Below are 27,415 nucleotides of genomic sequence, written 5' to 3'. Positions count from 1 at the left end.
ATACCAATAACACATGACATATATTAACTTGAGGTAGATGATTAAGTTCATGGAAAAAAAACAAACCATAATTTTGAAAATGTTTGAAAGGTACCCAAAGAAAATACAAACCATGGGACCAATTTTGTAATTTTGTCTTTTGGATTCACATTTCATCTTCAACTTCAATCTCTTCTAAAGAATTGTAAGGTGGCCTCTTATTTGAACCATTAAAAATCAACCTCCTAATGAAACCATTAAAAGGTAACATCATAATGGTTCAACATTAAAAATATTCGTTAACCTATAAAATATGTCTTTAATTGAATAAGATGGGCAATCCCTCTAAATGATTCATGCATTACAACCCATGTGAAGCATTCTTTTTCCCTACCGTCCTTTCTTTCCTTTTCATTATTTTTCTGGTAACCTACGAGAGGGAGAGAAAAGAGCCACCGACGACATCCTTTCTTTCATTCCATAAGAGTTTTTAAAGCATCTTATATTAGTAATTTATAATTAGGGATATATCTAGAAAAGCACAACTAGTTATACATGTATATGTAGAAAAACGCTTATATTATCTTTTATGTTCAGAAAAAACTCATATATTATTATTTACGTTTCAAATAAAACCAAATTACAGATTTCAGAAAAAATGACCAGCTAAAAATATGATATGATATGCATATCTCATATATTTTCTTGATTGTATGTGAAAACATGTCAAAACGTACATTTATTTCGATTACTTTTGTTCGATTGTGTTCTCCATATGGAATTATACATTGATTTTTCCCTTATTAATTAATTGTTTTTTATCATAATTAACATCAATGACACATTAAAAAACAAAAATGTAAGCAACATTAGATTTGTAATAGACAACTTCTCTTAAAAACATGTATTTTGGCCATTTCCGAATAGCAACTATTAATATAAAGGTTTTTTAAACATAAAAATAATATAAGAGTTTTTTCTATGTATACATGTATAATTAGTTGCGTTTTTCTATATACATCACTAATAATAAATTATCTCTTCTAGGATGCTTTAAAAACTTTACCAATGGTTAAATGAATTAGATTGTTCAAATTAAATAGCACTTACTAATTAAGGACAAGTAAAAATGTTTCTTACACTTTAAACTAGTAATCGGTCATAACTCAACCTTTTTACAAATTATATTTAGAGAGATATCTATCTACTTAAGATATTTACAATAATCTAAACTACCTTCCAATCTATTTTTCATCTTAATAAAATCTATGGTTCATTACATATTTCTTCGCAACAAATCAGGTAATGAGTATCTACTTCCACTAACCTAACAAAACTCAATTTCAAAAAAAAAAAAAAAAAAATTGTCGGTTGGTTCGTAAAATGTTTCCGAAGGAATTACAATTGAAATTGAAAAGGAATTTGTTAGGAATTTGAATCTATTTCATATATTGCATATATTGTTTGGTTGTTAGAAAAAAGAAACGGGAATCAATTCTAGATTTTGTTTGGTTCGCAACAAATTGAAATAGAATCAATGTAAAATAACAAAATTATCTTTTTTATCTGTTCTACTTAATTTTATCTTGTTTTCTAACTTATATGTAAAGACACATTATATAAATTATAAAAATAGTAAAAAATTGGTGGCGGTGGGGGCGATGATAGTGGCGACGGTTGTGGTAGTGGTGACGGTGGCGATGATGGTAGCAGCGGTGGTGGTGGCGGCGATGACGGTGGCGGTGGTGGCGGGTGATAATAGCGGTGGTGATGATGATGGCGGCAGCGGTGGGTGATGGCAGTGGTGGTGGCGGTAGCAGTGGTGGTGATGGTGATGGGTAGTGGCGGTGGTGGTGGTGGTGGTGGCAGCGGCGATGGTGGTGATAGCGTCGGTGGCGGTGATAGTAGTGGTGATGGGTAATGTTAGTGGTAGTAGCGGCGGTGGTTGTGATGGGTGGCAGCAGCAATGGTGATGGTGGTTTTAGCGACGACGTTCAGTGATGGTGGTGACATTGGTCATAGTTGTGGTGGTGGTGGTGGCAAATTAACGTTTGTGTAAGGTTGATACTGATGAAGTGTTTAGTAAGGGCAAATTGGTAATCTATCACTTTCCATCTTACCAAGGAATTAATTCCTTCAACAATTTGATAGAAACAACTTTCTTTCTTTTGAAGGAAAATTTTTTATTAGGAATCATTTTTCCCTACTAAAGTTGAACCGAACACATGAATCTCAGGGAATTGGAATCTTTATCCCCCAAATTTCATTAGTTTCCTACCAACCAAATAATGTATATTAGTTAAAAAATGAAGGAGACAAGAACATAGGAGGATTAAAAGCTTCAATGATTTACTATATGTGACTATGAACAATAGAGGAAGATCATAGGATTTTTTTATGATGCAATTTTATGTGTTTTCTCATCTTATTCAACGCAATCGGAAGCTAATAAATGGCAAATATCATTCTAAAAACATTGAGACTTCTACCCACTAAATCAACTACAGCCAACATGCTTTTACCAAATCAAACATACAAGAAAAAGACTAAAATGCCCTTTAAAGAAATGCATGTGACTTTGATCCAGTGTTTAAAAACTGGTTTGAACCGGCTGGTCGAATCGATTGGCCCGAGAACCAGAGAGGGAAGATGTTCAACTAACATTGGTTTTATGTCTATTTTTGAACAAGAATGAATCAGTCGATTTTTACAAAAACCAATTGAATCGGTTAAACTCGTTAAATTAAATAAAAACAAATGGGAATGAATGATTTTCATAACAAATTTAACTTTTTTTTACATCGATTTAAATTTCTTTGAATATAAACACATGGTATAAAGTCTTTTAATGTGTTTGTATTTATCTAAAACTATATTTTATTTTTGTATTATATTTTATTTTATTTATGACGTATTTTGATTGATGTAAAATTTAAAGTTATATATTTTTAATGTACTTGGATTGATCTTCAATTTGTAAACTTTTAGATATCTATTTGTGTAGAAAAATTTAAAAAAAAAATTGAAAATTACCGGATAAACCAATCACTATAACAGTTTCATTAAAAAACCGATTTTTAAAACATTCATTTGATCAATCTTGGATTAAGTCCAACAAAAACAACTCTTATAAAACAATTAGTTCTTAAAAACAGGAATCATTTAAAGTACATTTATGTAAATACAAGTTATTAGTGTATATTATATCAATAACACCAAATAAATAGTAAACATTTCTTATTAAATTTTCATATTTATATATTTATTTAAAAAAAAAGCTATAAGGAAATTAAAATCATAAAGTTACAACAAACAAATACACAGATTATTGAATAAAGAATTGTAAAAATACTACAACCAACCAAAGCATTTATGTTAAATAATTAATTACCAAAATTCTACAGCCATAAAAAATAGTTTACATTTTCATTCATTTTGTCACATATCGTTATTTTAAATCAACTTTTTTTCACATTATGTTTTTTCCATTTTATTAAATTTCACATAATATTTAAATATAATATTTATAATAAATTGATATCATTTTCATTAAAAAAACTTACATTTTTATTTCTAAATTCAATCATCATTAGTTTTTTTATTTATCTAAATTATTTGTTTAAATTTAAAAATAAAAATAAAAATAAAAAAACACTTCAATTTTAATAATTCAATATTTTTCTTATAAGCTCAAAATTTTTAAATATTTAAACATTCATATTTTCTTAAATAAACCCACATAATACATAAATCTCACATAATAACTAACACCTATAACCATTCTCAATAAAATTACCTCAATCCCAAGCATACTCATAACACCAAAAAAATCCATAAAACTTAACAAAATAATGATTGCATCAATATATATTCCAAGTTAAGTAAACAAAGCTATATCCGGATCAAGCTTATTGTAAGCAACAAGATGATCAATGTCATTAATATGATTAATCCCTTGAATCTAAATAATGTTGAATCTAAAGACCATTTAATTGAAGTAAGTACTATACATGTGCCATGTCATCAAACTATCAGCTTCCTCGTTAAAATGGCCAACATTGTCAATGTCATTGAGATGTAAATCAGATACGCAGTATTAAACAAACAAACGAAATGTTCTCATCTAATCCTCTTGTACTTTACGACTTTTCACTGCATAACAAATTTTTAACTGATTAGCAACTCCATGATAATTCAACTGTGAATTACGGCAAACAAAAATAAATACATACCAGGACTAAATACTTTGATACATTGTTTTATGGATTTCACTGATGTCACTGAATTAGCCCCTGCATCAATCAAGAAATCTCTTATATATGGAAAAGACATAAATAGCCCTATACAATTTGTCCATTACAGTCCAGTCGATTAGATTACCTGGCAAATTCATGTCTTGCTCGGACATGATTTGGGTCAATGTAGAAGACATTCCTGACACAAGTTCATGGTCACCTGTCATGCCATCAACCATTGTTTCCGGTGATCTGAAAATTTCCATTCAAAATTACAGAATTAGTTAATACAGTTCAAATTTTCGAAAAGCGTCAAAGTTGATGATATAAGTTTTGAGAGTTATACCCTGAAAGAGACTCCGGTGAGGATCCAGACCCGTTATCCGGTTGACATAAGTAATCGAAATCACCCAACAATTCGGTCAAATTAAAGTCAACTCCTAAACAATCTAAATTCGGCAAATCAAAATCAAAAGCGTCGTCTTCCGAAGGCGATCCTGTGTTTTCATCGGAGGTTAACATCCCGGAGTTCATTTCGGATATCTCTGATCCATCAAAATCCAACCTTCCTTTAACATGATCGCGTGTGCCGAATCTTTTTGAACTTGGTTTCATTGGTGATGAAATGCAATGATTCCTCTCGATTGAATAGTAAGAAACTTGCTTTGAAGGGCTTACTTGGATTGTCTCGGAAGTGATAACGGTTCGATTGCTGGATGTGAATTTTTGGGGTGTTAGGGTTTTTTTGGTGCTTGAGAGTGGAGTCTGATTATTGGGTGGAGAAATGGATTTGTCGATTGGTGATGGGGAGGGTGTTTGAGGACCAGGAGATTGACTCGTTGGGTTGAATAGACATTTGGCAACGCTAGAACCTTGAGCAGGTGAATGTCTAATCGGTGGGGAAACATGAGAAATCGATGGAACCGGAGTAATTTGTAACGATTGTTCTTGATTATTAGGTGATGCGATCGGTTGCAAAATTGATTTAGTAGTACCTGAAGAATAATACACTAATTATCAAAGTTTGATTATCACAAACATAGAGAACCTGAAAGGATCGATATAGATTATAGATTGATTTACCTGATGAATTGAGCTGACCGCGTTTTCGCTTTGAAGCTGCCGGAGCACCACATACGTCTCTCGAATTCGTTCTTCTCTTTAAACTTGGTTGGCTTGTTGATGGTGTTGAGAAATTTGTGGGTTCAGATAAGGAGTTTGGAAGTCGGGATGTTGACATCATGACTGGGGTGTTGTAGACCGGAAAATTTGCTGAAAAAAAAACAATAAATTACATTCGATTTGTGATTTCAAATCTATTTGATCCACAACTATCAGAAAATAATGTATTTATCACTAATTAACATCTCATGATCTGAAACCATTGCAAGTTTAGGAAGAATACACCAATATGAGGTCGTATCTTAGCAATTTTACTATTCGATCTTATGAACATAAAAACTTGTTACATTGTCTTGCTAATATTTCAACAGCGTCATTGGTGTAAGATCTAATTAGGTTAAGATGGATTAGGGATATTTACCTGCAGGAGAGGCCATAGAAGTCCCCGCCGGCAAAGTGGGCATAACTGCCGGAGGCGGCAGAGGAGGTGCTGCAGAAGCAGAAGCTCCACCGCCATTATAAACATTCATAACATCCTGCATTCCTCGCAACAACGTTTGCACCCGGAACTTCTCCTGTTCAAATCGACTCTTTTCATGACTTAAAATCACCTTCTCTTCTTTTAAACTTATATACTCCTCCAACATATCCCCTAAACTCATCAAACTCTTCGGCGCCTACACAAAATTGTCGATCTCAAAATTCAAACCAATAAAACGGAAACTAAAACGGAAATCAAAAATTACAAAAAAGAGAAGATGAAAAGGGTGAAATTGTACATCGTTAACTGGTGATTTCGCGAGAAGATGTGGAGCCTCAGATCGAAAAGTGGATCGAGTTCGAACGAGGTTGTTATCAGAGAGATATCTATCGACGATGAACGCAACTTGAATTGGGGTTATCTTTCCTTTGCCGATTGCAGTCTCTGACCTTTTGGATCTCGTTTGCTTCCCCATTTCGCTGTCGATCGTTCAGCTGGAAATGAAGAGATTTGAGATGGGAACTATTGAAGGGGGAATTGGGAAGCATATAGATGAAGGGGGCGGGAGTGTTTAAAATTTTCAGAGCGCGTATTGTTTTTAGCGGGCGTTTTTCTTTTATCAAACGGGAGGGAGGGAGGGAAGTTGCAGTGAAAATATTTGCTAAAGAGTGATTTACGCAGTTAGTACTTGAACTATTTAATTATTTACAACGATGGTCCCCGATCTAAACATTTTGCAAATTTGTTAAGAATTAGAGTATTTTGCATATTTGGTAAAAGTAATAATGTTTTACATATTCGGCACTAATTAACTAACCGTTGGAGTTTTACATGTGTAAAACATAAAATTTAGGAAGTAACAATTAATGAAAATAACCATTGTATTTTGATTTTAATACTTTTGAATTCTTCTTCTTTTGACAATTTACCGTTAAATTTAATCTATTTATAATAATAGTTTTGCCTTTTTTTTCATATAAATCTAATATCATTTAAGTGTTATAAATAACAAATAACATATTTGAATTACTTATTTATAAAAGTTTTAAATCGATCAAACTTTGATTTTAAGAAACAACCTCTCGAATAGTATATTCAAATTTCAATATCGGGTTAGGTGTGTTGGATATCATATATATTCATATTTTAATATAGTTTTACATATTCAATCATTCAATTCTATAACAATATACATCCTTTTTTCACTTTTTTATAGTAAAGTATTTTTTTTATGTCATTTTTAGTCATTATAATTAACCGATATTGCACTAACCATAACCATTAACCAACTAAAACTAATAATAGCCGATACCTAATGGCTAGCGAAATACATTTACCATTTATAATGATTATAGTTCAGTTATGGGCAATAATAGAATCACCCTCCCACATACTGACATACACACATTTTCGTGTACATTTATTTAGTAAATCAAATTTCAAGAGCGATAGATATGTAAAAGCTTTTAAGTTTTAACAAATCATCTTTGTTGTTCATAGAAGCGTAAAGTCATAACGTTCCTCAAAGGAAAACCCAAATAGGATGAACCGAGAGATTCTTCTCTCAAGGCATGTCAACGAACCAAACGGGACGGAGTTTGCCTCCCCTGCACCCACGAAATTCCCCCGTTCCCCCACCCTCGAATAGATGATGCAGGCACAGAGGCACTCGAAAATAACTTTCATGATGTTGGGTTTGAGGTAATTAACTCTTGTTGTTTAATTTATCTTCCATTTGCCAAATGTTTTGTCAATTGAGTTAGTTTTGTTGTTAAATGTGATGGTAATTGTTAGTTTGGATGAATGTTTGATGTTTTAGAATCACTATAGATTTTGCTTCAAAAATTCATTGGGTCCATAAGATTTTGCCCAAAATTGAATCTAAACCAACAGAATACCACATTTGTGATTTGATGGCATGTATTTGTTGTGGTTGTTTAAGAGAAATCTAAGATGAAGAACGAGAAGATTCCAACCAAACCAAATCCTCTGTATCATGAATTTGTGTTTTTGATTGCATATTGAAAAGGAAACTCCACAATTTTATAAGAGAAGAATGTGAAGGAGTTGGAGGATTCATTGGACGAATAATTGGAAATACGTTACAACTTCTCCTTCCTCGTTCTCATGTTTTCCAATTGTAGTATTTCCTTGAATCAAGTATCATATTCCTTCTTGTGCTTCAATCATGTTTGCAGTATATAACTTTAGACATTTTCAATCCAAATGACCCATTCCGCTTTTAAGCAAAATATAACCCAAATTGATCCATTTTACATAAACGATTTGAAATTGTTACCTCTAAACAACAGACATAAAATTTTATTGTGAAGATATGTAGAAAAAAAAAACAAATTAACAAACCCATACCAATATCCACAGTTGACATGGAAGCAATATTTCAAGAAGTGATGGAAAAGCAAGAAGCTGCAAAGTTCAGATAAAGCGTTTGAAGAACAACAAGAATTAGAGACGACAGATAAAAAGTTATTTTCACTTTCACTTTCAGATAAAAAAGTATCTAAGAGTCGATCCATATAACCTTCAGAGCCTGTTTTTGGATCGATTGTTAGAGTTGTTTCGAGACCATTTTTTGGACTTTTCAGACCGGTGGGAGTGGATGCCGTTTGGGGCCGCAGTTTTGTCACCTCAGTCGCGCACACCGCCCCCTGACCACGGTCTCCTACGGTTTAGGCCGTGGTGCGGCCCTTCAAAGTCGTGCAATCTTATTGGTTGGGGGAGAAAACGTCAAATATTCCACTGTTGAATTTTTTTTCTTTTCTTTTTCCTTTCTTTCATATAAATACACATACATTTTATATTTTTTTTCAAACAAAACAGACTCTTCTCTCTCTAATTTATTAAAAAAAAAATCACCAATGTTTTTTTTTTTTTTTGTAATGCAATGTAATGTTTTTTGATTTTTCAATTAAATGTTTTTTTAATTTTCATGTAATGAAAAACTATGTTTTTTATTAAAAAAGAAGTTTTATTAAATTAAAAAAGTTATAAAAAAAAAATGTGGCACCACTCCCTTGGTAAACAATGATGTGACGTACATGTGGCGGTGAAGAAAGTGCGGTTTCGATGGCACCACTCCCTCCAACCTTAGGAACCATAAAAAGTTAGATAAAAAAAAGGATTGGTATGCATTGTTTTTTGCCTTTCCGTATCTTTTTACGAATAATGAAAACAACATTTAATATAGAAATAACAACTTAATATAGCAAGCAAGTCATGGAAAGGACCCTTTTTTAAATTGTTCCTTAACTGTTGGTTTTACTCCCAATTGGTAAGTAAGTTCTCGAATCGTATTTTACCTATTGGTCTTACTTTATGGCCTAACTTTACATGTTTGGACGTATTTACCCTTGCCACTACTATCACGTAGGCCGTAGCATCTTAGCATGTAATGCCATGATGAGGCATAAGGGTTAAAAATGTAATTTACTGCCAATTCATCTATTGCAAGTTTAACAAAACCATTACCTTAAACCTTGGATATTTAAGGTGTTGTTTTTTACTTAATACAATAAGATTGATTTAAAAGAAACGAAGCTTTCCTATTAAGTTCTAACTTTTTATAAATTTTCTCCAATTTGTTTTTTCTTTCCATTTCATTAATAGTTCCATTATTTCCCCAATTGGGAAAAAAACGACTATAACTAATTTTTCCCTGCTGTTTCAAATGGATGTATCATGTATGATCTATATTGTTCTATAAGTTATGAACCAAAAATCTGTTATGGTAAAACATCGGTCAAAATCATAGGCCAATCAAGAACCTGAAAGGGACCCACAAGTTGTATCCATCCAATCAAAATTCAACTTTCATCTGTCAAACTTGTATGTACGAATTCTTATCTTGAAGGTATATATAAAGTGGCAATAAATCATCTTATGATGAGTTGCAAGCATGACTGTGGTAGAGGTAGGTGAACCGTTGTAGTTTAGATTATATATTGATTATGAAGTTTATTGGGCTAAATGTATTGATGTTGTTAATGTCATTCTTGGTCTGAAGTGCTTTTGATATTAGTGTCATTAGTTAGCTTGATGAAAATGGAATATGCTGCTATTTGAGACTTAATGATTAAACACTTAGATTATTTATTATTTGAACACTGAGGAATGAATTTTCTAACTTTGTTTAGCGGACAACTTGGAGCAATCTTATTGTGATTACATTGAGAGTTTGAGACCTTGGACTTGGTTTATTTAATTATTTATCAGGAAGTGACAAATAATTGAGGAATTGTGGTTACGGAATTTAATGATAGAAAATATTGAAGAATGTCTATTTAAGGTTTATCTCTATTAGCTCATTGATGATCGATTTTGATTATCATGTTATTATTGTGAAGGAATCATATTATTAAAACATATTTTGATGAAATTCATATTATCATGTTATTATTGTAAAGAATAAAATGAGGCTATTGTGCATATCGAGGAAATTGACTAGTGTTTATGTTAGTTGCATTAAAAAACAGAATCTTTGATTTTGTTCAACTTTATATTCCATTTCACCATTTTATATTTCATTTCAAATGGATTCTGGTCATGTCAACTTCAAAAAACATGTTCAAGCCAAATACGAAATTGTCGTTGGTTTATGTAGGTGAGTGTAGTGTGGTTTTGGTTAAAACCGCATACATCATTTTTTAGCTTGTTAAAAACGAATGTTTGAGTATTTATGTTTGGTGAGGTTTGCAATTTTAGTTGCAAATCGGTTTCAATGTGTTTCGGTTCATTTTATACACCGCTATAGGTATGGTGCGGTTTTTTACATTGGGGCGATGTTAAAATCGCAAAACCAATGAACTATAGTAATATATCTTTGAACTTACAATAAAACAAATACAAATATAAAACGACTTTGTGGCTAAAATGCTAGAAAATATCGAAACCATAACTAAAACATATTTGAGACGACTTAAATTAATATTTTCTTGGCCAAATAGACATTTCGTAAGTCTTGAAACTAATCACGAATAAATATTTTCATTATTCCAAACTTAATTAAACAAATCATATAAAAGGTAATATGTTATAAGTATGAAATATGTAATATAGATTATTCAAATGTTTAAAAGACCGTGTGATTTTGCAATGCGATTTTTTCGGTGCAGTGATGTATATAATGTAAAAACCGAACCGCCCCGCAAATACTTAGGGTCTGTTTGGTTGGATAGAAATGAACGATTAGGGAATTGAATGAATCAAGTAATGAAATGGACAATGTAACGGAATGATTCGTTATCATTCCGTTGTCATGTTTGGTTGTTGTATTGGAATGGAATGAGTTATTAATCTATGTTGTTTGGTAGGTAAGAAATTGGAGATGAATGGAATAAAATAATTGGCAATGACAAAAATATCCTCCTAACACAAAATACATATATGTTTATATCTTTTACACATTATCCAACCAAAGTATATATTTTTTGTCATATTAAATTGATATTGAATGAAAACAAAATTTCATCACATTAACATATATAAGTTATACAAATATCAACCTTCTAAAAACAAACAATTCAACAAGCATATAAAGGACTTCATTTATAATTGTCATTCCACTTTTCTAATTACATCTCGAGACTATAAGCACTTCATTTAAAATTGTCATTCCACAAGCATGGGCCATATGAGCATAGTATAGTATCTTTGCCTTAAGAGGATCACCAAAGCCAAGCTTTTTCACCCATGCATGTGTGTGTCTGATCAACATTTTGAGTCTTGCGTACATGCATAAAGCAGAGTATCAGTGTTAGAAACGTCATTAACCTTTTAGTTGTATCTTCAACCAATTTATTATTTTTTTCAAGTAAAAGGACTAAAATCAATCACAAATTGAGTAAAACAACTATACATCATCCTTCAATCCCAAAAGGAATTCATAGTGGCATTTCATCAACCACCTAATAGGCAGTAAAACTCTATCAGAAATCAATGGATGGAAAAGTCTCTTTTACTGAACTTGATTATGTTGTAGTAATTTGAATGGACCGATGATTTTGTTTGGATCTGGATGATACTGATGATGTTTTTGAGATTTTTATGAATTGAAAATAAAATCGATGGATGGCAAAATCGTCACTTATCACTCCGTGTAAGAAAGGAATGAAAAAAAAAAAAAAAAAAAAAAGTTGAGTTCCCATGGAATAGAAAACCCGCTCCTTGGAGGAATGTCATTCCTTCTTGAATGAATCATTCTTTTCCCGTTGCCAACCAAATAAATGTTTTTTCATTCCATCGTATTAACTGACTCCATTCCTTCCACGATTACAGCCTACCAAACGTAGCAATAGTTTTTACAAAATAGAAAACCACACCTTCAATAATCTGTTTGTTTGTAGTTTTCTCCTCTTTTGAGTTTGGAGTTTGGTTTTTACTTCTCCCAAGGTTATGGGGAGTGGCAGGACAACACCTTAGTAATTTGCATTCTTGGCACATACCACCCATTGGCCTCAATATGGGTGTTCGAGAACTCTTGGTAAATCCTTACATAGTTACATATGAGAGAGAAACACTATATCCCATATTTGCTCCAACCAATCACCTACTACTTTCTACGGCTTTTTGTTTTTTGTTTTTTTTTAATCTCAATTCTACCAACCAAAAAAAAGTCACTTTTGTATTATAACGGGAAAATAACTCTTAAGGGTAATTAATTTTTGCAATCAAATGATTTATCGTATCATGGATTCTAGACAAGCCTACAAACGAGTGGAATCACAAGTGCTGTGATTTTTGAGTTTACTTAGCTTTAAGATCAAACTCATGGGATAAGATACAACATCAATATGTACAATATCATGTTGCTTTTGTAGACACATCACCATAATATTGTACATATTGATGTTGTATCTTATCCCATGAGTTCGATCTTTAAGTTAAATAAACTCAAAAATCACAGCACTTGTGAATCCACTCGTTTGTAGACTTGTCTAGAATCCATGATACGATAAATCATTTGATTGGAAATGTAAATGTAGTTATGAAATGCGTCTGCTTAGTCAAGATTCTCCTAATAAATATTCAAGTACATTACAAAGTTGTACATGTATGAAGAATGTCCTTTCGTAGGTTATGTTTTGAAGATAAACAAGAATGAATCTCATAAAGTCATTAATATAAGTAGGAGATGATGTGGGATTTGTTGTAAATGAGTAAAGGGAAAATGAATCAGGAGGGTAACCAACTGTTGCATTTGTTCTCATTTGGTCCCTTTCCTTTTTTTTTTGTACTCAATATATCATCGAACTTGTTGTTTGTGTTCACCATAACCCTTTGACTGGCCATCACAGGTCAAAAGCCGGTCAAAAAGGCTATGGTAAACACCAACAACAAGTTCGATGGTATATTGAATACAAAAAAAAGGGACCAAATGAGTACAAACGCAAAAGTTAATTACCCTCAAGAGTCATTTTCCCTATTATAATGCCCCAACCATATATTATACCTAACACTTTGAATTTTAGTATAACACAATAGTGTTGAATAAAAAACAATATACCTAACATATTCGTTTTGGTGTTAAATATAGTGTAATGGATTGAATAAAAAACAATATACCTAAAATATTTTTTTATAGATATACTCTAAAAAATAATGTGAAGGGTTGGAGATGGTCTAGCAAAAGTTTTGTATAGTGTGACAAAGATGATGTAACACCTACATTGAGGCAAAAAAGATGTGACAAAAATAACATCATTCTTTCTAGTTAATAGAATATACTAAATTCGGTTAAAGCTCATTAAAACCACCGATAAGAAAAAAATTGAAATTGAAAATTACAAATAGTTATGAAACATCTAATATTTATAAAAATTTATTAAATTAATGATTATAATAATTTTTATTTAGATTTAATAATAAGTGTAGTAATCACTTTATACATATTAAATAGTGTACTAAAATGCAATATACGGTCATATAATAATGTATTAATGAAAGTAAATAAATTCTCTTTTAGTGAGTTATACCATTTTTATACATAATATCTTTATTTGTGTGCATGAGAAGAATTTGTAGGTTAAATTGGAAGATATGAATGGCAAAATCGACTTTTAACATTGAATGGAATATGGATGTAAAATATCCACGTGACATGAGTCTTTTATTAAGTTAAGTTTATTCGTAATTAGTCGGTGTGTGATATTTTATATTATTTTCTATTTCTCAAGTATTTATCATGATTAATAACTTAATATCATTGGATGTCCCAGTGGATTTATATGTCTGGTTCATAAAATAATTTTGAAAATGTAAGACTTATAAAATAACTGGAAATTTAAAAAAATTGAAATATATGATATGTTGGTTGGTAGAAAATTAAATGGTATTTAATTTAATTATTTATTTATATAAAAATTATTTTTAATTCATATAAAAATATACATTGTAATGGTTTACATACATAACCCTCATACATATACCAAAACACACGTTAGTCTCTATTTTCAAAAATTAACTCGGATCATCCATCGTTTACTTAAAACTTGCACGTTTCGTCCCTGATACGTGGTTTTGTTGCAAATGTAGTCCATGCTAGATCTAAAATGACCATAATGCTCTTTGTGTATTTCTTTTCCATTTAATTTAATGATATTATTATTATTATTAATAATTTTAAAAAAATGGTAAGCCTATCCTCCCTACCCACCTCACCCCATTTGTCCCTTCCCAGCTCTTCATATTCCTCCCACCACCAAACAATGGAGCCGCACCACCATCGGAAAATGGAGAACCGTCGAATATCTTTACCGGGTTGTAACATTGTGACAACCCGGAATTTCAATTTTGTACAATTAATCAATTCAATCAATATTCAACTTGTTTCGTCGATTTCTAGTGTTATTCAAGGGGTCATTTAAGTGTTCTAAGCTTCTATATATAACCAAGGTTGAGTTTAGGAATGAGTCGGAGTGTTGAATAGTGAAAAATTGGGCCATACACACCTCTTGGAGGAGTGTACGGCCGTACACACGGGTGTGCGGCGGCACACCCACTCCCTTGGCAGCACACTCACTTTGGGGCAACACCTTTACCCCTATATAAAGGGTAGCCCCCTTCCTTTCATTCCTTTAACACCTTGGCAGCACACAACATCATTTCCTCTCAAGTTTCTCCAACTTTGAACCTTCCAAAGCTTCAAAAACGTGAGTAATCCATCCCTTAGCTTGTTATACTTGAAGAACCTCTTGATCTAGGCCTTGAATCATGAAAGTCCCGTCATGTTCTTCATCTCGTTGAATGAGTGCGACCACACACTCGTGTGTGCGGCAGCACACTCCTGTGTGCGGCCACACACTCATGTGTGCGACAACACACTCATTTGTGCGACCATACACACACACACACCATAGGACCACAAACCCATTTCTAAGACCCTAAAATTGTACTACAACCAAGTATGGGCCTAGGACACTTCATGGATGCAAGTATGGACCTTGAAAACACCTTTAAAGTGGTCATACACCTTACTCATGCAATCCTTTGAGGTCCTAACACTTAGTGCAAGTAGTCCCAAGTTCTTAGAATGGTTCTTCGTCACATCTAGTGGTGAAATACCATCATTTGACTCCTTTATGTGTCATTACTTGTTGATTAGGATCAAATCGTGTTCAAGGCTTCACTTGAACATCCCGCATTCCATATCGATCCTTCATTCAAATCACCCGAGGTGAGTTCATACCCCTACATTTTTCCGTATTTTTAATGTTTTCAGGGGGGAGATACAAGCTAAACATAAATGTTTTCAAAACTCATGAAATTCTCACACTTTAACCCTTTTGTACTGTGTTGAGCATAAGGGCCGTTTTTCACTGAAATTTCATAGTTTTCCGGATTCGCTATTCACTACGTTACTCATGCAAACTATAATCGGTATAGTTTGGGATTTTTCTAAACATAACAAGTATAGAAACTTTCACTACTAAGCGTATGCACAAAGAACAGGAATAGTTTACAGTTTGCACCACTACTCTATCACGTTTTTCATAACTGTAATTATCTCTACGAATGGTATACATTCGGATTTTCACTACGGTAGAACGCTACTACACTACATGTAAACTAGATTGTATGATACTGTGAGGCGCTACTTCACTACTGTACCCTTAGGTGTACAGGGATAAATCCTATCATAGTATAACCAGAGTCTCCTGGATGGAGAGCGTGAGATTTGTGAATAGATCTATCCGGGACTGACAATCCCACACCTGAACTGCTAGCTACAGTTGGGCAGGCATGCCCAGGGTGACAAATGTCATTTAACTCGACGCCTGAAGAACGTTGGAAATGTCTCTAGTCATATCAAGTATGGTTATACGACTCACATTATGTATAAATCACCTTTAGTTTACAATCTGACACTCTTCAATGGTTTTATTTATACTAAATAGAACTAAAACACACTACGTGTATTGGCCAAAGCTAAGGTTTTCAAACAGAACCAATTATGCAATGGCTTCACATACAAAATACTTATACTTCATGATTAGCTTTAGCTAGTCACATGAGGTAGTATTTACGCATATCACTACAGTTTTCAGTAACGAACATTCATGGTTTTATATGGAATCGATAATGCTAGATTTTCACTAAAGAGAATATCAGATTTTCTTGGAAACATACAGATATTCATGGTTTACTATAGAACTGATAACACTATATTTTCACTAAAGAAAATATCAGATTTTCTTGGAAACATACAGATATTCATGGTTTACTACAGAACTGATAACACTATATTTTCACTAAAGAAAATATCAGATTTTCTTGGAAAAATACAGATATTCATGGTTTACTACAGAACTGGTAACACTACATTTTCATTAAAGAAAATGTCGAATTTTCTTAAAAATATACAAACATTTATGCTAGCTCATCAACAAGTTTCATTACAAACTACTGCTTATGAACTCACCAGCTTTATGCTGATATTTTTAAACTGCTTGTATTCTCAGGACATCAATAGACAGGTACCTGCTGGGTTTTTGAGGAGTTGGAGCAATAAGAGTTTAATGTTTATATTCTATATATTCTGTATGATGAAATCCAAACAAGTTTCAGACAATTTCCAAATTGATGTAAACATTTTTATTTAAGTATTCAATGCAATGGCTGTGTTGCTATGATTGCTAATATACATTGGTTGTGATGCTATACATGACGTCCTCCACCCTAGAACATTTCCGCCATTCTGGTTTTGGGGCGTGATAAACATCCATAAAATTCATTAAAAAATTAAACTTTTTAAGACAACCCATAATTCAACATTGTTTACAAAATAGTTTTCAAGACATGTTTAATATCAGAGTATTCTCAAAATCATAAAAACCAAACACGAGGATGTGCAAGATCACACCTTCACCTTCCCGCAGCCCTCTGAGGTACCGGAAACACAATCCAAAACTGTAAGCCCAAAGCTTAGTGAGTTCCCCCAAAATACAAACACACAACAAATAACACATAAACAATAACAACATGCAATGGGTCCACAACTAACAAACTAGATTACCCCTGAGCCCACAACATAAGGCATACTTGCCCTTGGCCCACAACTTATGTCTGGCTTGCTCCCCGACCAAAACAGTTCTCGGACTGAATACCACTAAGCCCTCAGTATGAGTCTGGCATGTCATTCCCTCCCTCATCTCATATCTGGAATGCTCATGAGCCCTCAGTATGAGTCTGACATGCCCTCACTGGCCCTCATCTCATATATTCCTTGCTCCAGGGTTTGTTGGCTACCGCACAAAGCAGTACAACCTCAACCCAACCCACATAATATCTCGATATATAACAGATAATAACATACATAGATAATCAAACAGTATCACATGTAGTCTTACAGATGTACCATATCAGCACATCAAAAACTAGCATGCATATTTATTCCATACTCAACACACCAACGAATATCAGGTTATCAAACCTATGGGCAGGCCTTGGTGCCTTTGACCTAGAAGTACAGTGAGGAAGACTCACCTCACACTACTGAATCACACTGAAAGTCTTCGGCTGTTGGCTCACTAAAATCCCTACACTATCACATCAAGATAAACACCCAATTAATAATTAGATTACAAACCTTAGCTATTAGTACCTGATTAGGGAAAAGGCCACTTTAACCTTTACCTAGTTTGGGCTAAGACCGAGGCCCAAATCTTATTCCAAAAGGCCCAAAACTGAGTAATCACTCAAGGCCCATAATCGGCCTAATTTTCCAAAATGGGCCCAAACTCCTACTTGGGCCTTACCCTAGAGTTTATCCCTTCACTTAGCCCAAAACACTAATACTCAGATGGTCTGATAAGATCCCAAGCATCTAAGCCTAAACGGTGGCCCAAACATGAAGCCCAAAATTGCAAAACCCAACAGACTAAGTACGTGGGGTGTACCCAGGTGTACGCTTAGCATACTCCGCCTTAACCAATAAACACATTGCTAACCACCTATGCCCAACTTATGCCATGGTATGCCCAACGTACGTAGTGACCATGAAAATTTTGAATAAGGGCTTAATTCATTCAATCTAAACGTCCAAAATCCAAATCCAAGTCCAAGAAGGTTCTCTTAACCATACAGTTTCCAACTTTATGGTTTTGCATGCATAATTAAGACCCAAAACCAACCTCCTGGTTTATCTTAACCACTAAAGACCTATACACTTTGCATGCAAGCACTAAGCGAGTCAAGGAAGCATTTTTATGACTCAACACAACACAAATCTTCTGAAAATACAACTCATTTGATCTTAGAGTAACATTTACTCATTAAATCCAAGAAAAGGGACAAAACTCATAAAACTCCATATGGCTAGATCTCTAAGAAATACAAGTAAAGTTCAAGGCTTTATACCTTCTGGAGCTCCCCAAAGAGACGAATATCTCAAATCTACAAGGTTGAATCTCACACCAAAGCTTCTCAAAGAATCCTTTCTTCTTTCTTCAACACCAAGAATACACACACACACACACTTAAGCTCAACACACACAAGGTCTAGGGCTTGAAAGATCGACCCAAGGAGGGTAGAGGCTGAAAGGATGAAGGAAATGGGATTATAAGGGGGATTATATAGGGCTCAACCCTAAAAATTAGGGTTTTCAACATTTGATGAGTACGCCTCGCGTACGTGAACGTACGCCCAACGTATTAGGGTGTGCCCTAGTACGCTAAGTGTACACATGTACGCATGGCGTACTCCCGTTCCTTCCAAATTACGGTTTTTCCATTAAGGCTTCTCATGGCTACTTCCTTCTACTACAGGGACCAAAATAACATGAACTAAAATTATAAGGATGAATTTAAAATTCTGCTTTCTCTCCTTTTGTCTTCTACACCTGGATCTACCCCGCTATAAAATCTATACGACCACCGCCAAGAAGTCGAAATCCGCTCACTGCTATCGATGGTGAATACAACATGTTTCTCTCCCTTTTTCTCTTTCAATTGTATCTATCATAGGCCTAGCATATCCATCCGAAATTTCCTTCAGATACCTTCACTATAAAAAACCCCAAAATTCTTGTCAACCGCAAACCCTAATCCCAAATCCAAATCCATTTTGAACTTTCGTTTGTAAAGATTACCAGGAACACGTCGATTGCATCGAGAACGGAAAGGATGAGACACATATGGTGACTGATTAGAGGGAGAAGAAGAACACGAGTTGTAACACAAAGCCTTGTCGGTGTATTCTCTTGAAGTGTTATTGATATTTATATACAACCAATTTGCAGACGACGAGGGAACGAGATATGCGACTGAAAGTGGGGGCAGAAGACGAGGACTTTACTGCAACCATCGTCAGAGAAAGAAGGGGAACAAGCTTAAGTGGTCTCATCAGAGAGTTAGGGTTTCATCGGCTAGGGTTTCGAGATCGACAAAGAAGTTGTCGGCATATGTTCATATATGAGGATTGAAACATCTTCATACCATGTGATGATGGCAAGGAAGATGAATGATTTTTGGTGGTGTTCGCAATTCTGGGAATGGATCTGGTGAAACCCTTATCATCGGAAAATGGATCTGGGACGAAAGTTGCGTTTTGACATATGCACGAGAAACGATTGGCGTAATTTTCCTAAAAAAATCATTATCTATTGAACTCCAATACACTGTATTTGAGTTTAATATCTTGACGAGGCATGGAACTGAAAAAAAAAATCTCAAAATGAAAAAAAAAAAGTTTGTTCAACAAAATTAATTATTATATTTTCTTTTAACTACAAACTCATAATCTAAGAGTTACTTCAAGTACTTTTGTTTTTATATAATTTTATATCTTTGAAAGTTAAAAAATAACGATTGCTTTTAACTAAGATTTTTATCCAAACAAAAGATACAATAACACTATTTTGTTTTTAACGAAAAAATCGGTGTTAAAATAGGCATGGTGTACCCTTGTCTTGTACCCCTCCAAGGTGGAAAAAGGAATGGTACTATTCATAAATAAAGAAATAATTTTACATAATACACAAAAATGAGAAACAACATAAAAGTAAAAGAAAGCCCATTCCTTGCGGGACAAAACAATACTTACCGGTTACTACAACGACCGTATATCGGTATCTGTCGGGGGAATCTCTTTTGCCAAATATTTTCATTTTAGTCCCTTCATAATTCTTTTTATACTTTTATAGATTTCATACTTCAAATAAATACAACAAAAAATCTAGACAAAACTACATACATGATCCATGTGGTTACAAAAAAGTTATATATTCAACCCTAACTTTTTTTTTTACCCCAACCCCCACATCATTTTCCATCTCCTTCATCAACCATCCTCAATGACACTTCATCTCAACAACACTTCATCGTTGTTACTTCCTTCTTTGGTAACTCCAACACACTTCATATGCCGTTGTCCACCATTCAAATGAAACCTATATGTTTCGTTGACCAACAAATCGACGACACCCGTTTGTTTTATCGACACACCATCGATAACACAATGTATCACTCTTTTGAAAACAAGCGTACATAATCCTACAATTAAACACAAATACATACCTATGATTACACACCAACCCACACATCACAAGACTGTGAATGATTGAAATACACAAATCATGACCATATACCATCTATGAAACCTTTTCTAAACAAGACATTAAGTAAAACAGAAGCATTACCAAACAAACTCATCATTTTAGAGGGGAATCTAGTTATGTGAGTACCATATGCAACCGTGAATCAACCAAGTAACCAAGTAAGCAAAACATTAGTACTCCCCTTTTTAAGTTAGGGGTTGACAAAATTAGTATTAGCCTTTCATTATACATGTTTTCCAAGGGGGCGTCAAATTAGTAATAACATTATTGTTTCCACCTCTTTTAAAAGGATAGCATCCATGCTCCCATATAACAAACCAAACAACAACATAATCCCTTTGTAGTGAAGGTTTCCATCATCATCAATGTTAGTCTTCAATTCTAAGAGTTTGCCAAGAGAACACCAAATGTAGTAGCAATAATATGGTTGTATTATATGGAACACAAGCACAGCTGCCTCTTATGATATACAACCCACATCAAGATCAACAAAACCACAACAATATACTTCGATGGCCATAATATTCTAGAGAATTAACTAGTACAAAATGCTGGTATGTAAGATTAGTTGCATAATGAATATATTTGAGATACATATGCAAATTAATAAAAAGAAAACAAAGATTGATGAATGATCTATTTATTAAAACAAATAATAGATAATTATATAATAAAAGTTGAAACAAGAAAAGGACAAAAAATGAAGGTAAATGGTTTTTTCAGAGATATTTAAAAGAAGAGATGAAGACAACATCATTAACCAAACCTGTAATTTTTGCCTACTATAATGATCATTCATGTAAAAATCTTAAAACTTAGACATAAGTGTAAAAGAATCAAAACCACATAGGACAAAACTACAATTTAACATTCTTGTAAAAAAAATACAACTTGAACCTAAAATGCAGAACAATACAAACCGTCTTGACCAAAAATTATAATTTATTCATTATGTAATTTTAGAATTAAAAATTACTTGCACCAAAAGTCCAAAAATACAATTTCCTAAATTAAAAACTGACCAAAACTATAAATAATCTATTTTCTTTTAGAATTAAAAACTATAAAAATCAAAAATATAATTTCCTAAATTAAAAACTATCAAGGATCAAAACCATAATTAATCTATTTTTCATAATTAAAAACTATACATACCAAAAAATATATTTTTTCTAAATTAAAAACTATTAGAACCAAAATTACAATTAATCTATTTTCTATAGTTAAAAACTACAGGAATTATAATGTAAAGTTTTAAATTAAAAAATACTAGAAACAAAATCATTCTAAATTTTTGATATTTAAAATGAATATATCTTAAAGACACATATTACAAGGGTGTTTTCTTTACCCTTAGAAAAATACTAACTTGCTATTATTGCACTCGATTTTAGCTTAAAGAAAATCATTGTATTTGTAATACCAACCCATTAATGAATTTGACAAAAAAACAGTAGTTACATATTCAAACCTATATTTAAGAGTAAAGGTTTCCATAAATGGAACCCAAGAATTAGGGGGTAGATATTGCAAAGACAAGAAAAGGTAAGGGTATACTTGTAAAATACTCTCTCCCACCCCACCCCACCCTCACTCTCACTCTCACTCCCTTTACTAAGCTACCAGTCAACCACTGTACCAAAAGGAGCGACAAACAGAGACTGCAGCAGAAAAACCAGTAAAATAACACCCCACATTTAATTTTCACAACCTCCAATCTCTCTTTTCCCCATTTTTCCAAGCTTCCCTTCTTCTCAAAACCCTAAGCACCAGCACATTCATTCATGGCTTCTTCGTATTATCCCTTCTAAATCTCCAAATCACAAGCAATGGCCATCTCGAGATCCTTCGTTACCCTCTACTTCTTCACACTCTTCTTCAAATTCTTAATTGCGAACCCAGACACTTCATTTTCTCTCAACAACTTCGGCAAAAATTCAACCTTTCACTCCTTTCTCGCTCTTTATGGAGATGCGAAGGTCGTTAATGACGGTTCTTCTTTACAACTCACTGCTCCATTACCTGCCAGTGCTGGTAGAGTGATTTACAAAAAACCCATCAAGATTTACGGAGGCATCCCCAAGAAATTGGTATCAATATCTACGTACTTTTCATTTTCTATATCAAATGGGAATCATTTAGCTTTTGTTTTGTTCCCTTATGGGTATCCCATGAATTTGTTTGATTATAATTACTCGTCTGTGCCCTTGAGTGTTGAATTTGAGAATCGTACCGGGATTGATTCATCAAGATTCATGTCTGTTAAAATTATGAATGTTTCTTCTGTTAATTTGGTGATTAATGGTAGTGAAAAAATGCAAACTTGGATCGATTATGAACCAGGGTCGAAACGTTTGGAGGTTAGATTGAATAGATTTGGCAGCAATCGACCTATAGATCCTTTGCTATTTGTGCAAAACGATTTATCCAAAATCTGGCCTAAAATTGAAGGGGTTTATGTGGGGTTGAGTTCATCAAATGGGAATTCTTCAGAAACCTGCAAGATCGATTCTTGGAAGTTTAAAGCATACAGAGCTCCCGACTGGATGCATTCACAGCCATTGGATCCAACAGGAGAGATTCAAAAACACGATATGAAGGTTCCTAAAGAAAGTGATTGTGTTATGAAGATTCTTGCAGCATTGATAACTGGGATTGGATTTGGGTGTTTAGGTACATTACTTGTGATGTTTATGTGGACTGTTTTTGGGAATAGAAGGCCGGTTATGCCTGAAGAGTTTGCAGTGAAATCTTTGCAAGAAGATGAGCACAAGAAACTGAAGATTGTTCTTGATGAAGCTTGTGCAAATGAGAATTAGGTAACTTTCTTATCTCTAGTTTAGGTGATAGTGTTACTTTTTCTTGATTTGTATATGAATGTGGTTATTGTGTTACGATGATTCACAGTTCTAATGTAGGTTTGTGTTTGTGGTTATAATGTTGTGCAATGTTAGGAACAAAATGTAGTTCGATATTGTACAATGTTATGATAATTTAGATGCGAGTTTAAGATTGGAAATGCAGTGTGACCTTATGTTATATCATATATGTTTTTTGGGGTTGCGATTGTGTTGTCTTTTTGGGTCAATTGTTGATGATATAATGTTTGTGCATTTAATTTAATTTCTCAACTTTTTTGTATATTGAGGTGAACTTGTGTTCGTTTGGTGTTAATTTTGACCAAACTGTGATTTTTGGATAAATATAAGCACTTGAAGTTTTTGCCTTTTTTTCCTTCAAAATGAACATTTCGTACCATGACACCTTAAAAGTCTCTCTCTCTCTCTCTCTCTCTCTCTCTCTCTCTCTCTCTTTTCGATGATATAAAACACATTTCGTACCATGACACCTTAAAAGTCTCTCTCTCTCTCTCTCTCTCTCTCTCTCTCTCTTCGATGATATAAAACACTGCCATTTCCACCGCCTCCCACATATCTCCTCCTCTTCCTCACATACACCTCTACCACCTCCCACTTACTTTTCCTCCCACGACCTTTGATATCCCTTACTTTCCTTCACCCATACAACTAAGGGGAAAATCCCTTCTCATATCCTTTGCATCGATTTGCTTTGTTGTGGGTAGGTATTGTTGGAGATAATGATAACTCCCACTAGTTTAAGACTACGAACCATCGTCATTGCCGATCTGCATTCTCACGAAAATATGTAGATTAAGACCTGCAAAAAGATTTTGAATGTGTGTTTATTAGCCCTTCTACCAACCATCGTCATTGCCGCTCTGCTTTCTCACGAAAATATGTAGATTAAGACATGCAAAAAGATTTTGAATGTGTGTTTATTAGCCCTTAAATTCTATAAATCTTCATCTTAATGTATTTATGAGGTTCTGGTGGTTGTTAAACATTAATCGAAAATAACTTCTTTGACATTTAATCCAAGAAGAGCTCCAAGGTCCACAATATTTCTTTGACCATTAATATCTATATTAAATCCAACCCTTTTTTCTAGTCCAATATAACTAGCCTAACATCGCAACTTAAACCCAATGTGTTTGATGTAAAACCCTGACTCTCAGGTATATTTTTAAAAGTTTTATATTTATTTTATTGAAGGAACTCAATGAGTTGGAGGCCCCAACTCGTCGTGTCGAACCTAGTCAACATGCGTGATTTATGAGTTCTACTCGACGAGTCGGAGGAGCCCCACTCAACGAGTAGATGCTATGCATGGAAACCCTAAATTTTAGGGTTTACACCCTATTTAAAGAACTTATGGGTCATTTCTAGCCTCCCTCATCATTATTACAGCCAGAGGAAACCCTATATCGAGTCCCAAACCCCCATTGTGCGTGTGAGAGCTTGAAAGGTGTTATTTGTTGATTTTGGAAGGAAAACTGACTTGATAAGGTAAGATATTTTTTTTGAAATGTACACATTTAGTTTCTATTTTTTTTTCTTGTAAAATAAACCCTTATACTTTATTTTTTGTAACAATGCAATCTTTGTGACCGGCTATACTCGGTATACCGGTCATATACGAATTTTCTTTTAAGGAAAATGACTTGATAGGGTAAGATACTTTTTGAATTGTACACATTTAGTCCTTATTCTTTTTTTTTCTTGTAAAATAAACCCTTATACTTTATTAATATGTACACATTAGGTCTTTTTCACCGGATTCTACAGGTTTTGCTGATGTGGAAGCACAAGTGGCACTAAATAGATATTAATTAGCTTAGTCATCGGAGGTGGGTGATCCTCCAACAACAAGAAAAGGGCGACGACCCTTCTCTTTCTCGTCTCTCTTCCTTCCGGTCAAACAACAACAACCAAACACCCTTTACCTATTGTGTTTCTCCGATCTGTCTCTCTTTGCCTCCATCTTTGAGATATGTTGCCAGAAAAAGAAGAAAGAATCGACGAGGGGGCTACTAGAGCAGCTCCTCGCCGCCAACTACCGTCTCTACTTCCTCCAGCCTCCCCCTTCGACCTTGATGTTTTTGTCATCATTCCTCCTTGCTACCAGTGATGTGTAGGAACGCACAAAGGAGTCGTCGGAGATCGGGGTTCTCCCTCTTTTTCATGATGAATAAAAGTTGGAAAAATCTCGTTGTGGATATGTGGATGCCACCTGGGTATTTCATTTCAACAAAATAAAAGAAGGGGAAAATGACTTGATAGGGTAAGATACTTTTTGAAATGTACACATTTAGTCCTTATTCTTTTTTTTTTGTAAAATAAACCCTCCACGTCAGCAAAACCTATAGAATCCAGTGAAAAGGACCTAATGTGTACATATTATTAAAGTATAAGGGTTTATTTTACAAAAAAAAAAGAATAAGGACTAATTGTGTACATTTCAAAAAATATCTTACGCTATCAAGTCATTATCCCAATTTTAGGGTTTACACCCTATTTAAAGAACTTATGGGCCGTTTCTAGCCTCCCTCGTCGTCATTACAACCAAAGGAAACCCTAGATCGAGTCCCAAACCCCCATTGTGCGTGTGAGAGCTTGGAAGGTGTTATTTGTTGATTTTGGAAGGGAGACTTGAAGAATGAGAAGCTTGGAACGGGAAGGAGCTTGTAGATCCAACATCTACATCGTTTTAGCTACCATTTGAAGGTAACAAGTTGTTACCTTGATCATTCTAGTATTAGATCTCCTTATTCTTGGGTTTAAGGCCATTTTTAGCATATTTGTGGATTAGTTCGGGTATTGGGCATGATCTGAAGTTGTAACTTCAGATCTGGACTCCTCTAAGTCCTTATAGTCATAAAGTTATTGAATTTATCAAGCTTTGGCCCTTCTGTTTGGATTAAACCTCCCCGTTAGCTTGGTTTTGGCATTTAGGACCTTGCATGCACGTAAAGTTTGCAACTTTACGTGGAAACCACGCCATAGGAGGCTAGATCTGCAATTTGGAGCTTTAGTCTTGCTTAAAAGCGTCTGAATGAGAAATGGACTGAAAGGACTCGACGAGTTGCATGCTCAACTCGGTGAGTCAGATGAAGACTGCATGTATTGGTTCTGCATGGACTCGACGAGTCAGTGAGATGACTTGACGAGTTAGTTAGGGTTTTCCCGACATTTGGACACCGCATGGACTCGACGAGTTGCCTGGAAACTCGGTGAGTCAACTAGGTTTTCACGATTTCTTGAGTTCTGGAAGGACTCGACGAGTCAGTGGAATACACTCGACAAGTTGGGTCAACATAGTTTGTTGACCTGACCGTTGACTTTGACTTTGACCAAGGGTTGACCAGTTTGACTTCTGGGATATTTTAATAATTTTGGAATTTATGGAAGTGTATCATTGGTGGATATAGGTGTTTGTGTTGGAGCTGTATTTGAAGGAGTTTGACATTATCATCTCGAGCTACTTGTGAGGTGAGTTGTCCTCACTATACTAACAGGGTCGAAGGCACCAATGCCGACCCTTTTCGGATTTGTATTTGGGTTTATTGTATGATATGTTTATTGATTTACATCCTAGTAGTTAGGATGGTGATGTGCTTAGTGACGTGGTTAGGTCGGTATCTTGGTATATAGGATAATGTTATGTTA

At 34.1% G+C, this 27,415-nt stretch overlaps 2 protein-coding genes across 3 annotated transcripts; one reads left to right on the top strand and one right to left on the bottom strand.

Moving 5' to 3' along the window:
* Positions 1 to 3,809: 3,809 nt before the first annotated feature.
* Positions 3,810 to 6,403, bottom strand: LOC145077018 (myosin-M heavy protein). Of its 2 annotated transcripts, none has more exons than XM_079022802.1 (7): positions 6,116 to 6,403; positions 5,758 to 6,013; positions 5,298 to 5,486; positions 4,561 to 5,224; positions 4,360 to 4,466; positions 4,212 to 4,271; positions 3,810 to 4,131 (listed from the first exon to the last, which is right to left on the bottom strand). In XM_079022802.1, exons 1-7 carry the CDS (start codon positions 6,290 to 6,292, stop codon positions 4,103 to 4,105), a joined length of 1,482 nt encoding a protein of 493 aa, XP_078878928.1. In that variant the 5' UTR covers positions 6,293 to 6,403; the 3' UTR covers positions 3,810 to 4,102. The 2 variants fall into 2 exon arrangements, with proteins under 2 accessions (XP_078878928.1, XP_078878929.1); XM_079022803.1 differs by having other exon boundaries at positions 4,561 to 5,209; positions 6,116 to 6,402.
* Positions 6,404 to 22,519: 16,116 nt separating this feature from the next.
* Positions 22,520 to 23,927, top strand: LOC145075235 (L-type lectin-domain containing receptor kinase VIII.2-like). Its single transcript, XM_079021538.1, has one exon. It carries the CDS (start codon positions 22,718 to 22,720, stop codon positions 23,705 to 23,707), a length of 990 nt encoding a protein of 329 aa, XP_078877664.1. The 5' UTR covers positions 22,520 to 22,717; the 3' UTR covers positions 23,708 to 23,927.
* Positions 23,928 to 27,415: the final 3,488 nt, after the last annotated feature.

Source organism: Lactuca serriola, chromosome 9 (genome assembly GCF_051521515.1).
Source record: "Lactuca serriola cultivar US96UC23 chromosome 9, Lser_US96UC23_V15, whole genome shotgun sequence".
Lineage (NCBI taxonomy): Eukaryota > Viridiplantae > Streptophyta > Magnoliopsida > Asterales > Asteraceae > Lactuca > Lactuca serriola.
Note: the sequence above shows the minus strand (reverse complement) of the source record. Positions and strands in the feature narration are given on the sequence as shown.